Source organism: Capra hircus, chromosome 19 (assembly GCF_001704415.2).
Source record: "Capra hircus breed San Clemente chromosome 19, ASM170441v1, whole genome shotgun sequence".
Taxonomy (NCBI): domain Eukaryota; kingdom Metazoa; phylum Chordata; class Mammalia; order Artiodactyla; family Bovidae; genus Capra; species Capra hircus.
In genome coordinates this window covers 60,381,351-60,394,505 of record NC_030826.1, presented here as the reverse complement: position 1 = coordinate 60,394,505, position 13,155 = coordinate 60,381,351, and the positions used below count along the sequence as shown (strand labels likewise).

Sequence of the window (13,155 nt, the reverse complement as noted above, 5' to 3'; positions counted from 1 at the left end):
CTGTGGCAGAGTACTGGCTCTCGACTCATGGGCTCAGGAGAGATGGCACAGGTGCTAAGTGGCTCCGCAGCATATGAGATCTTCCTGGACTAGTGATTCGACCCACGTCCCTTGCATTGGCAGGCTGATTCTTAACCACGGGACCACCAGGGAAGCCCACCAGGGAATTTATGTTGCCCTTGAACAATGCAGGGATTGGACACCAACCCCCATCCCCACCCGCCCCCTCCACACAGTCAGAAATCTGCAGACTGCTGTCTCTGCCTCAAAAACAAAGGGACCGATAAATGCAGGAATTGATACATGACTAACCTGGGGCAGGAAGTACAAGCAGCTTGGACAAAATCAAAACTCAATCCCTAGTTCTTCTGATTCCATGTATTGTGAACTCTGAGCGCAAGCTTTCCACCACAATTTAAGAACTATAAGATGAAAATATAGACACCATACTTACTGGGGAAAAAATCCGCTTATAGGTGGATCTGTGAAGTTCAAAGTTGAAAGTTTAATCGCTCAGTCGCGTCCGACTCTTTGTGACCCCATGGATTGTAGACTACCAGGCTCCTCCGTCCACTCTGGATTTTCCAAGCAAGAGCACTGGAGTGGGTTGCCATTTCCTTCTCCAGAGGATCTTCCAGACCCAGGGATCGAACCTGGGTCTCCCACATTGGAGGCAGACGCTTTACCGTCTGAGCCACCAGGGAGGCCCAGTGAAGTTCAAACCAGTGTTATTTAGGGGTCCGTGTGCGGGCGCGCTAAGTCAGGTCCGACTCTTTGTGATCCCATGGACTGTGGCCTTCCAGGCTCCTCTGTCCACAGGATTCTCCAGGCAAGAATACTGGAGTGGGTTGCCAGTTCCTTCTCCAGGGGATCTTCCTGACCCAGGGATCACACCCACGTCTGTGTCTCCTGCATTGGCAAGTGGGTTCTTACTGCTAGTGCCGCCTGGAAACCCTTTATTTAGGGGTCAGCTGTACTTTTTTTTCCTTTTTTGTTATTAGTCTCAGAGAAGAACTGAGGTATTTACGTGTTTCAAGGTGACTGCCTGGAACAATTTCTAGACATGTTACCAAGACTAGAGAACTCCACTTCTTTGACACCCTGAGTTTTGGCCCCGCCCGAAGCAATATTTGTTAATAGCGGTGAGATAAGCGCCTGAGTCCTTCTGTAGAACTGTGGAATTTTCCCTCAAGGGTTCCAGGAGGATCTGAAATAGCAATGAAACCTGAGTAGATGTGCATGAGAAAACAAGTTGTTTGCTTTCTCTTTTCGGAAAACCTCACATTTAAATTTCGTGGTTTTCTTGAAGCTTTGTCATAGTCTTTATTTTTTAATCAACCATCCTTAACCTCTAATCAGAAAAATATCACCAGTGGGAGATGCACTAAGCCAGTAAAGGATGCCGCAGAACAGAAGGTGTCTTGCCAGGCTGTGGTTTGTAAAACATGACTCAAAAATGTCCAGCCTCCCTGGAGAGGAAGGTGAGAGATACTGCAGAAGCAGCCGTGGGCCAGAGGATCTTCCTGAGTGTGTTCAGGCTGGAGGGCTGGAGCATCAAGCTGCAGAGTCGTGCTGTCTTTTCTGAGATTGTTTTGCCCCTGACTTCTTTACCTTCTTGTTTCTTGCTGGCTTGGGACGTGAAGAATTTCAGAATGTGCCACAGGCCTGGGGAAAGGGTGTATTTCTTCCTTGGCATCGAGTTAGAAAGAAACGAAAGGAAGTCAGCATCATCTCCTTTGTTCTAGAGAAGGGCACGCCCCCCACTCCCCCAAGGACCATCTAGGACTACCTGTTTCTTCCTGTTGGCATTGAATTCCTTAACTTTGTTTTGCCCCCTTGCATTGTCAAGTTAAGACCTTGTCGATGTTACTTGAATCCCGGGATTAGTAGGCTCCAAGGTTCTACTGCCGCACGCGATGCAGACACACGGGTTCCTCAGGGAGGCCCGCGGCAGAAGCAGTTGAGAAGGAAAAAGAGTGAAAATGAGGTGGTGAAAGAAAGAAAGCAGAAAGAGAAAGAGCAAGAAATGCATTTATTAGAGAGCATGGCGGCTTGGGTATAGCTGGAAGGACACTGGATTATTTCAGTAAATAGTGAAAAGGCATTAGTGAAATTCAGCATCCGTTTCTAATACAGGCAAACCTTGTTTATTGGGCTTCGCTTCCCTGCGCTTTGCAGATATTCCAAGTTTTACGAATTGAAGGTTTGTCGCAACCCTGAGTCAAGCAAGTCTGTTTTTGTTATTCAGTCGTGTCTGACTCTTTAGGGACCCCACGGAAAAGAGGTGTCAGGCTCCCTCCAGAGGCTCTGGGATACAGAACCCACTCTTTGCCTCTTTTTTTCTGTTCCTCTTTTTCAACTATTAGAAGAGAATTTTATGTGATTCAGTAGCTATTCAAGAAAATCTTTCTATTTTGGAAAGTTTCGCTCATAGTCAAAGACAGACAGACAATGAACCACCATATACTCATCACTCAGCTTTGACAATTACCAGCTATTTGATCTATAGGAAACCCCACCCCACTCACATACTATTTTGAAGCTTATCTTGCGTGCTCAGTGGCTAGGCTGTGTCTGACTCTTTGTGAACGCATGGACTGTTGCCTGCCAGCCTCCTCTGTCCATGGAATTCTCCAGGCACGAATATGGAGTGGGTTGCCATGCCCTTCTCCAGGGGACCCACGTCTCCTGAGTCTCCTGCTTTGGCAGGTGAAATCTTTACTACTAGTACCACCTAGGAAGTTTGTCTTAGAGTCGTATTATTTCACTTGGAGACATTTCAGTATTTATCTCTAAAATAGACGTGAGATGTTTAAATCTAGCCGGGATGGAGTATGCATTTTGAAAAGACGAGACACTTCGCTGTGTGTCTTTGGAAGCTGCTGCCTTGTCTTTATTGTAAAGTGGTATTTTTCACACCCTGTAACTGCACTTCCGTCTGCTGAGACTCATGAATGAAGCAGCGTGTGAATGAGGAAGGAGCTGGGCACAGCTGTGGGGGTTCCCCGCCTCACCCCTCGCCCTGCCTTCCCGGGGCCCCAGACCACAAGGGGGGTGGTGCTTGGCCGCCAAGCCCCTCTAGGTTCTTTCAAGAGCACAGAGTCAGCACCAAATGGTTAGCGTGACAAAGCGCATACCTCAGCGCCACCAGGTCTGCAAAAAAAAAAAAGCTTCAGTCATGAGACTGGAGCTGTACGGAAGCTCTTCTGAGTCCTTCGCGCCCTGAACGCCGGGCCTTTTCTAATGAGCGGACGGCGCTGCTCCGGCCACGCTGGCTTTCCTCCTGGGACGCGGCCGGAGGTCCTTGGTGTCCTCGGCTGGTTCTTCACTCAGCCCTCATGCTCTCGAACTGCCCTCGCCTTGGCTGCCCTCCATCCCTGTTCCCTTCCCGCTGCCTCGCTGGTCCCAGTCGGCTTTCCTGCTTCTCCACTCGCCGCTGCCAGGTCTCCACTCCCCTCCCGGCCCCCGCCCGTGCACTCGGAAGCTCCGGGCGCCTGTCGGAAGCCTGCCGCGCGCCCCTTCAGAGTATCCTCTGTTCTTGCTGCTGTTCACCGCTCCATCGTGTCCGACTCTTTGCGACCCCACGGACTGCAGCCTGCCAGGCTTCCTGGTCCTCCACTCTCTCTCAGAGCTGCTCAAACCAGGACCATCGCGTCGGTGATGCCATCCAACCTTCTCATCCTCTGTCGCCCACTTCTCCTCCTGCCCGCAATCTTTCTCAGCATCAGGGTCTTTTCCAACGGGTCCTCTCTTTGCATCAGGTGGTCAAAGTATTGGAGGTTCAGCTTCAGCATCAGTCCTTCCAATGAATATTCAGAGTTTCCTTTAGGATGGACTGGTTTGATCTCCTGCTGTTGAAGTTTATCTCAAAAGTCTTCTCCAACACCGCAATTCAAAAGCATCATGATGTTCTTCAGAGCTCAGCCTTCCTGATGGTCCAACTCTCACATCCGTATATGACTACTGGAAAAACACATAGCTTTGTTTATACCGACCTTTGTTGGCACAGTGATATCTCTGCTTTTTAATATGCTGTCTAGGTTTTCTCATAGTCACCCTCCCAAGGAGCAGGCGTCTTTTAATTTCTCCTTAGCACATCTGATGTGGAGCTCCTCTGCCTTCTTCCACCTCCCACCCCAACTGGCCTCACTTTTCTCTTTTACGTAATTTTATCTAGATGGGGAAAAGCCAGGTTGCTCCTATTACAACTACACCTTAGCTCCTGATCTTCTCCATCTTTTATCCAGGAGATGACCAGAACCCATAGTTTTGCTTCTGCAGAGTTTAAGCAGCTTATTTATGAGCCAAGATGCTGTGGTCTCTGCCTCGTTTCTTGGGTCTATTGCTTACTCTGTTCATGGGCAAGGAATGGAGTCTGGCTTTGAAGAGCTCACGTTCGAGTGGAAGAGATGGGTGAGGAGGTAGATTCAGGCAATCAGTGAAAGAAAGATAGGACAAGCTGCCCATAGAGGGGACATTCTGGCTCTTTCTTCCCTTAAAAGATAAGCACAGATATGAGAGGGAGACAAGAAGCTTCTATCTAGGGAACACCTGTCATGTGCTGGACTGCTTCCCATCAGTTGTGCCAGCTGAGTCTCTTTGGCTGTCAGAGTTGGCATCTCCAGTTTGTAAGTTTCAGAAGCATCCTCAGGGAGACTTCCTTGGTGGTCCAGTGGCAAAGACTCTGAGCTCCCAATGCAGGGGGCCCAGGTTCGATCCCTGATCTGGGAACTAGAACCCACATGCCACCCGCTAAGAGTTCGCTTGGTGCAACCAAGATCGAGGGTCCCATGTTCCCCAACTAAGACCCTGTGCAGTGAATTTAGTAAATAAAAGTAACAAATATTTAGAAAAAAAAGAGAAACATCCTCAAGGTCCCAGTGTTAAGTGGTCCAGCTCGCATTTGAAACGAAGTCTCACTTATGCTCAAGGCTGTATCACCTCTACTCCATTCTGTGCTGTCTACACGTCTAACCATACGACTGAGCCCCTTCAACCTTCACCCGAGACTCACAACATTGTTAATTGGCTATGAAAGTGAGAGTGGAGGCGCTCAGTCGTGTCTGACTCTGCGACACCATGGACTGTAGTCTACCAGGCTCCTCTGTTCATGGGGTTTCCCAGGCAATAGTACTGGAGTGGATTGCCATTTCCTTCTCCAGGGCATCTTCCCAACCCAGGGATCAAACCTGCGTCTCCCGCATTGTAGACAGACGCTTTACCATCTGAGCCACCAGGGATGTCCAGTGGCTAATTGGCTATACTGTCATATAAAATAAAAAACGTAAAAAATTATTTTTTAAGAATTTATTTACAGGGTAGCAATGGAGAAACAGACACAGGCTTATGGACATGGGGAGAGGGGAAGAGAGGGTGAGATGCATGGAAAGAATAACATGGAAACTTACATTACCATATGTAAACTAGATCGCCAACGGGAATTTGCTGTATGAAAAAATTATAGTTGATATACAATATTATATTAGCTTCAGATATACATCGTAGTGGCTTAGTATTTTTAGTGTGTGCTTTTTCAAAGAAAAAAGTTGAAGGCCTCAGTACTGAAGTTCAAAACAGTTGAGAAAAGAGCAACGAATATTCCGTTCACAAATACAGACGCCGTGGAAGCACTGCACAAAATTGCTGTCCTAATGGAACATTTATGGGGAGGTGGATAAGAAAATTAATAATGCATAGATTCAGAAAGGAATCCATCAATGCAGAAGCAAATGACTCGGGATTGTCAGCAAAGGTGTGAGGAGCATAACAAACGAAGAGGGTCGTGGACAGAGTGGGCATTTTAAAGGAAAATAGTAGACATTCAGAAAGTTGCGTTGGGCTGTTGTTGTGTTCCGGACGCCAGCACGTGGGAGCCGGCAGTGTGGGCGGTGCTTCCTAAGGCGCAGCAGGGGTCTGGGCAGATCCGGGCGGGGGGCCTGAGATGAGGGCGTTGATTTTAGCAGATTGTGTTCCGACCGTAGGAGGGCTGGGGCGTCGTGAGCCCAAAGGCAGGTTAAGACGGGGTTTCAGGACCGTCAGCTGCCTGCTTGAAAGAAAAACGGCTGCGTGTTTACAGTGAGCTGTGCAGCTCTCCTTGTCTCCATTTTATGTAATTCCGGAGACACTTGGCATCCTGGTTGGAGCCTCAGGGGTGGGTGGGATGTAGTGATGCTGTCGGGGGTGGGGGGTGCCCCCTTTGTATCACCATCGTAGAGCAGCTTTCTTCCTGCGCTCCCTTCGCTCTGCCCTGCTCTGTGAGTGGCTTTGCATCCGATCATTGCGATTTAATGACGTTCAGTGACACTTCTCCGCTGGTTTCAGCGCCAGCCGCCCTTGGAACTCAAGCCTCATAGTATGAAGGTTAGGGCAGCCAAGGCCTTCAGGTTGCCAGTTCCTTGGCAGGAAATCCCATTCACATTGGGAAACAGATTTTTAAAATACGTTTGGCGCAGGGAGCAAAGCCACTCTTTTGTGAGGCTGGGTCAATGATGGTAAACCCCTGCAATCACACCTCACCAAGCCCCCTCACCCCGGCCAAGCTGGCCTCACGGTGCCCCTTCTGTTGACCCCACGCCATCCTCTCGCTGTTGGGGTTGGCCCTGCAGCAGGATCTTCTGTTTTATGTCATAAGGCTCATGAGAGGAGCCCTTTGTGCCCAGCTTCACCGAGCCGGTGCTGGGCAAGAGGTCTGTGTACTGCTTCTTGCAGTAGGGTCAGAGCTGGTGAATATGTCTGTGACTTGGTAAATGTTTTCTAAGTATTGGCAAGATATTTTTATTCCTTTTTTTTTTTTTTCAGTTCTTTCGCAATGCCATTTTGCTCTGGGCTGTGATCATCAGGACCCAGCTTTGGTTTAAGATCAATTTTGCAAATATATGTGTGTAGTGGGACTACAATATTTTCTGAGAAGACGGGTGTGGGCGGGCCACTGGCTGATGTACGATGGGGCCACATATGTTTGCTCCATCAGGCCAAGATTTCTTTTACCCTCTGCAGACTGAACCAGTTCAGAGGACACAGCTGGTTGAGATCAGCCGAAACATACAGAATTTTGGTCTTCTGAGAAGGCTGGTTACCAGCATGTGACAAAACCTGGAGCCTCTTTTCTGAGCCAGCTTTCATTTCTGCTTTTGACTATCAAGCGAAAAAGCCATTTATCACAGTCGGTCACCTCGTTTTATTATTCATTTTGCTCTGTCTGGTTAAGTTTCAAAAAAGCACAATGTTAAATGTTAGAGTCAGGTTGGTCGGCAGCCTTACGAAGGGGAACAGATTGCTTTGAAGTAAACACAGCTGGAAACGGACTGCACATTGCGTCCCTTTCTTCTAAGCATTGAAAGAGGCATTGATAGAAAGGCGGCCGAGTGCTGGGCTCTCCAGGGTCACTGATTAACGTCACACCTTGGTCGTCCCAACGGGCGCATGTCTCCCTCCCTTGCTGGAGTTGGAGCTCCTCAGAAACAATGGACTTGCAGGGGTTTAGGGGGACGGGAGCTGGAGGAGGGTGGAGCCTCGCTCTGTCTCTCTCTCAAGTGTGGTCTCCGGAGCTGAGTGAAAATGCCTGCTGTGAGGTTTTCTGTGGCTCCTGCTTTTTGCAGCCTTGAAAACCGCATCAGAGTCACGTCTGCTGGTGTCTTACCGGACTGCTCTTCCAGTGATGGGCAGGTATGTGAATTATGGAGTGCTGGCGTGTGCCTTTGTGAGTTTTCTTTTCTTTGATCTACTTTTAAGACATGAAGGCAGGGTGTTTTCTGATGGTGTAGTTCAACCGGGTTTTGTTTGTGCAAAAGCATTTTGAAATGCTTTTTCTAGTTTTTGTCAGAGGAGAACCTGGGGTGGGAGGGCGGTCTTCTTTTCCTATACCGAGAAGACTTTACTGTTGTTTTGGCCATCTCTTTCTTGTCTCTGTGCCAAAAGTGTTTTTTTTTTTTTTTTCCCCTCTTTCTTTTGCTGTTTCTTCATATGACGATTTGGTGGGTTTTAGTTTGAGTCGATTGCTGTTAAGGAACTAACTAATCATTCATTGCTGTGATGTAATAATTCATTGGTATGTTAAAGTTTTCCAAAGGCGTTTTTCTCCATAAATAGCTATCCTTACTGACGTCTGTCTAGTAAGAGGTGAGTTAGAAACGAAGAGGAGAGTAACGTTGCTCAAAAGACACCTGGAGAGGCTTTTCCACAGGCAAGACATGCTTTAGTCTCCTTTTATTTCACCTGGGAGAGCTACAGGGCTGTATCAGCTGGGATTGGTCTCCTGTATCGGAATCTGTATGTCGTGATCCAGACAAGTCGCCTTTGTTCCTTCCTCCCTAGACTATCTCGGGTAAAATAGCCTTTGCTGTGAATGTAGCTGAGGCCCACGGATGGGAATTGCTGGAATCCAGCCATTTATCTGTTTGAATTCTCACAGTCAGATCCAGCTTTAGCATCCTTCTGGCATACACTACAGCTCCGTGTATTGTCAGGAACTAACTCAGTGCCGTGTACTAAACGGCCATAGGCGCTCCAGGAATAGGAAAGGAAATGATGAGGTTCGAATTCTTAAAAACACGCGTGGGGAAGTCTAAATGAGGAGAGAACTGAGGCGACCTGTTGCAACGAAGGTGGCTCTGATTGGCTTTCTCTGGCAAATATTGTATACTAACATGTACGTGTGGAATCTAGGGAAAAATGGTAGAGTCGGTCTTATTTGCAAAGAAGAGACACAGACACTTGTAGGCAGAGGTGGGTGGACTGGGAGACTGGGACTGACCTACAGGCTGCTGATTCTGTGTGTAGATCAGGCAACTAGAGAGAAGCTGCTCTGTGGCAGGATCCTCTACTCACTGCTCCGCGACCTAAATGGAGAGAAAGTCCAGGAAAGAGATGATATGTGTAAACGTACAGCTGATTCACTTTGCTGACCAGCAGAAACTGACAACGTTGTAACGCAACTATGCTCCAATGAGAGAGGCTTTCTCTGTGCTGACTGCCATCAAGCATGTTGCTTGCTGGCTTTATACACGTTGGCAGAGTTAATCTGGGTTTTGGATTTTGACGGCACAGAAAGGTCTCGCTATATAGGGCTATGAGATAACACAGGCAGTTCTTTTTATAAATCTTTATTTTTAATTAGAGGATAATCACTTTACGATATAGTGTTGGTTTCTGCCACACAGCACCATGAGTCAGCCACAGGTATACACACGTCCCCTCCTTCTCAAACCCCCTCCCGGCTCCCTCCCCATCCCACCCTCTAGGCTGTCACAGAGCACCAGCTTTGGGTCCCCTAATACAGCCAGTTCTGTTCCCGAGTTTCTGCAGTGACTTCTTTAAGGAGACTCTGCAGATTGTTTCTTTCTTTCTTTTTTTTATTTTTTTATATTAGTTTTTTCTTTTTTTAATTTTAAAATCTTTAATTCTTACATGCGTTCCCAAACATGAACCCCCCTCCCACCTCCCTCCCCATAACATCTCTGTGGGTCATCCCCATGCACCAGCCCCAAGCGTGCTGTATCCTGCGTCAGACATAGACTGGCGATTCAATTCTTACAAGATAGTGTACATGTTAGAATGCCATTCTCCCAAATCATCCCACCCTCTCCCTCTCCCTCTGAGTCCAAAAGTCCGTTATACACATCTGTGTCTTTTTTGCTGTCTTGCATACAGGGTCGTCATTGCCATCTTTTTAAATTCCATATATATGTGTTAGCATACTGTATTGGTGTTTTTCTTTCTGGCTTCTTGAAGTGATTATAATTATTATTATGTCATCGCTCTTTCTGGTGTTATCCCATGGTTCTCGCATCAGTCTGGGAAGGTAGGTATTGATGTTACTATTAATACACCATATTATAGCTGAGGATAATAAGGACTGGATGAAAAGTGACCTGAGGTCTCTTTGCATGTGGAGAAACTAGGGGTAAGCTGGTCTTTACAGACCCAGAATCCCACACTTCCCCTCTTCATTCTCTCCGGTCCCCTCTACACTTCGTCCACTGGGGAGCGGAGGAAAAGCCCCGGGTCCTTGGGGACATGGACTCTGATTCTGGCCAGGCCGTCACGGGGGCTGTCTGACGGTGAGCAGCCCTTGAAGTCTGCAGCTGGTGTTCTCCTGCAAGGAGGAAACTGGGGTTTGATTTCTTCACTCTCTGCGCAGCCTCAGCATCTCTGTGCGGGGCCTTAATCTGGGCTTTTGTTGGCCCTGTAGTGGCCCCGACAAGCAGAGAAGAGGCGAGAGAGACAGCTAACCTGTGCGTGTCCCGTCCAGCTCTGCTTTGGGCTTTCCTGCCAAGCCCAGGGGACACTGGCGCTCCTTAGGTGGGGAAAACCCTGGGTCCTTGCGAGACGAGTTGCTCTGATCGCCTGTTGTAGTTCAGTCGCTCAGTCGTGTCCGACTCTTTCTGGCTTCATGGTCTGCAGAGCGCCAGGCTTCCCTGTCCGTCACCGTCTCCCAGAGTTTGTTCACACTCGTGTGCATCAAGTCGGTGATGCCGTCCAGCCATCTTGCCCTCTGTCGCCCGCTTTCTCCTGCCCTCAAGGTTTCCCAGCATCAGGGTCTTTTCCAGGGAGCCAATTCTTTTCATCAGGTGGCCAATGTGTTGGAGCTTTAGCTTCAGCATCTGTCCTTCCAGTGAAGCTTCAGGGTGGATTTCCTGTAGGACGGACTGGTTTGATCACATCTTGAGCTGGCATCTCTCAGTCTGTTCTTGTAAACTCATCAACAGAAATGTTGCAGCCAAGCCCTCTTGTGGTTTCAGCCTAGGGACAATGAATACATCGATTACGTTCCCATCTGGCTCACAGAGAAGGGACAGCCTCCTTGCACGAACCCTGCTGTTTCCTTAATGCTTTTTGGAACAGCGCAAAAGTAAATAAAGATTGCTGTCCCCTGCCCCAGGTGTTGTAGCTGAGGGCAGGGGGCCGAGAATGGGCAGGGTGGAGCAGTGGGGAGGGTCATTTTTGTTCTTTTGCCTGGTTTACTCCATCAGCTCATCACAGATCCCGGTAGCCGGCGCGCTGCCCTGGGAGAGGCGGCTCTGCACTTGGCTGAGACCTCTCGTGCTCGCTTGTCAGTCACTCAGTCCTGTCTGACTCTTGTGACCTCTTGGACTGTAGCCTGCCAGACTCCTCTGTCCATGGGGTTCTCCAGGCACGAATCCTGGAGTGGGCTGCCGTTCCCTCCTCCAGGGGGTCTTCCCGACCCAGGATTGGACCTGCACCTCCTGCACTGGCAGGCAGAGTCTTTACCTCTAGCCACCAGCGTAGCCCTGATGGGCGTGATAAAGGAAGCAGCCTGTAACCGACACAACCCACCGCTGTTGCACAGGAAAGGAAGGAGGAGGCTGGGGTGCCGAACTCCCAGCAGAGAGAGACGGCAGGTCTCCCTGGGTGAGGAGAGTTGGCATCCTTCAGGGACCTTTCGTGGACTCCGGGAAGCCCTCACCCACGGCCTCAGTCTGCACTCGGAAGCTCTGCCCCGCCTGGCAACTATGCCTCGTCACCCACTCACAGCCTTCCTGGTGGGAAGCGGGGCTCTCAATGCAGGGATGAGACTCGGGCTCCCAGTTCCGTCCTTTCTCTGCTGCCATGTCTGCGCCTGGTCTCATGCTGTGACTTTTGTAGAGCTTAACATTATCCTTCCATCTTTCCCTGCAGGCAAGAAGCGAAACCCTGGCCTTAAAATTCCCAAAGAAGCGTTTGAACAACCTCAGACCAGTTCCACGTAAGTTGGCAAGATCGCCGTCTTAATCCAAATGCTTGTGCTTTACAGGTTTTTAGGGAATGGGAGTTCCTTTTCAGAAGGGTGAGTAATGCTTTGACCGGGGAGGTAGTTTGTTAGAAAGGAGAGCCCTTTGAAGCGGGGAAGCCAAGGACTTTTACTGTTCTGAGACCTGAAACGATCTTAGTCGGCCAGTCTTTATGGAATGGGTACCTTTGAATTTAGTTGGCTAAAAATTTTGCAGCCGTGTTTGGCAGATGGCTTGTCCTTCAGTCGCTGAAGTCGTGTCTGACTCTGTGACCCCGTGGACTGCAGCCCACCAGGCTCCTCTATGCATAGGATTTCCCAGGCAAGGATACTGGAGTAGGTAGCCATTTCCTGCTCCAGGGGATCTTCCCCACCCAGGGATGATTGAACCCACGTCTCCTACGTTGCCAGGCGGATTCTTTACCACTGGGCCACAGGGAAGCCCTGGCGAATGGGGTCTTAAATAAATTCAGAAAGGTCACTGGGTGGGGACTTTTCCCATTTTATCTGAGAAAACCCCTCAGGGAGCCAACACTGTGAACTTTGGGTTGGGTAGGAAGGTGGTACTTGGTGAGGACTCAGCGTCCTGTACTTAGATCCTGTTCCGTATGAACAGAAGGCAGACGTGAGATACAGGTCCACACCTTATGAGCTAAGCTGTGGGTCCAAGGCCCTGAGACATCCCAAGCCCTGGGGAAGTGGGCACCTACTCCTGGAGCCTCCCTCTTTCTTTGTCTCTCCGTGTTGTGGGGAGGGTATTGCCTAGCTGGCGGCAAGGTCAAGTGAAAGTCGCTCAGTTGTGTCCGACTCTTAGTCCATGGAATCCTCTAGGCTAGAATACTGGAGTGGGTAGCTGTTCCCTGCTCCAGGGGATCCTCCCAACCCAGGGATCAAACCCAGGTCTCCCACATTGCAGGCGGATTTGTTACCAGCTGAGCCACCAGGGAACCCCAGCTCGGGGCAGGACCACATCAAAGCATCTACAGGGGAGGAAAGGCAATTCCAAGAAAAAAATTACAGCAGAGGGGGCATGATAGCCCTTCCAATGGAAACTTAGATTTAAAAAATGTATACATTAGTTTGGCTAAGTTGGGTCTTAGTTGCAACAAGTGAAAAGCATTACAAACCTGCCCCCCAGGTGACGCAGCGGTGAAGAATCCGTCTGCCAGTGCTGGAGGCGCAGGAGATGCGGGTTCACTCCCAGGGTTGGGAGATCCCCCGGAGGAGGAAACGGCAGCCCGCTGACTTTGTGGGACTGATGGGCGAGCTCTCCGGACTAACTGTTTGTCTGTAGGAATTTACGCTCATCTCCTCTCCATCTCCATCTTGTTGCTTCCTGATACTTGCGCAAATGCAATCATGCATATCCTCTCTGAGACCGGCCTTTTTCTCTCAGCATCATTCCCTTGAGGTTCATTCGAGTTGCC

The 13,155-nt window shown here is 49.3% G+C and overlaps 1 protein-coding gene across 2 annotated transcripts in view; it reads left to right on the top strand.

Annotated features, from left to right (window-relative positions):
- The window catches only part of MAP2K6 (mitogen-activated protein kinase kinase 6), a 109,068-nt gene that overhangs the window by 63,579 nt on the left and 32,334 nt on the right, over nt 1-13,155 (top strand). For both annotated transcript variants that reach the window (XM_005694472.3, XM_018063913.1), the window contains exon 2: nt 11,638-11,704. In XM_005694472.3, the coding sequence (XP_005694529.1) occupies nt 11,638-11,704 (67 nt within the window). The remainder of the gene's footprint in view (nt 1-11,637; nt 11,705-13,155) is intronic.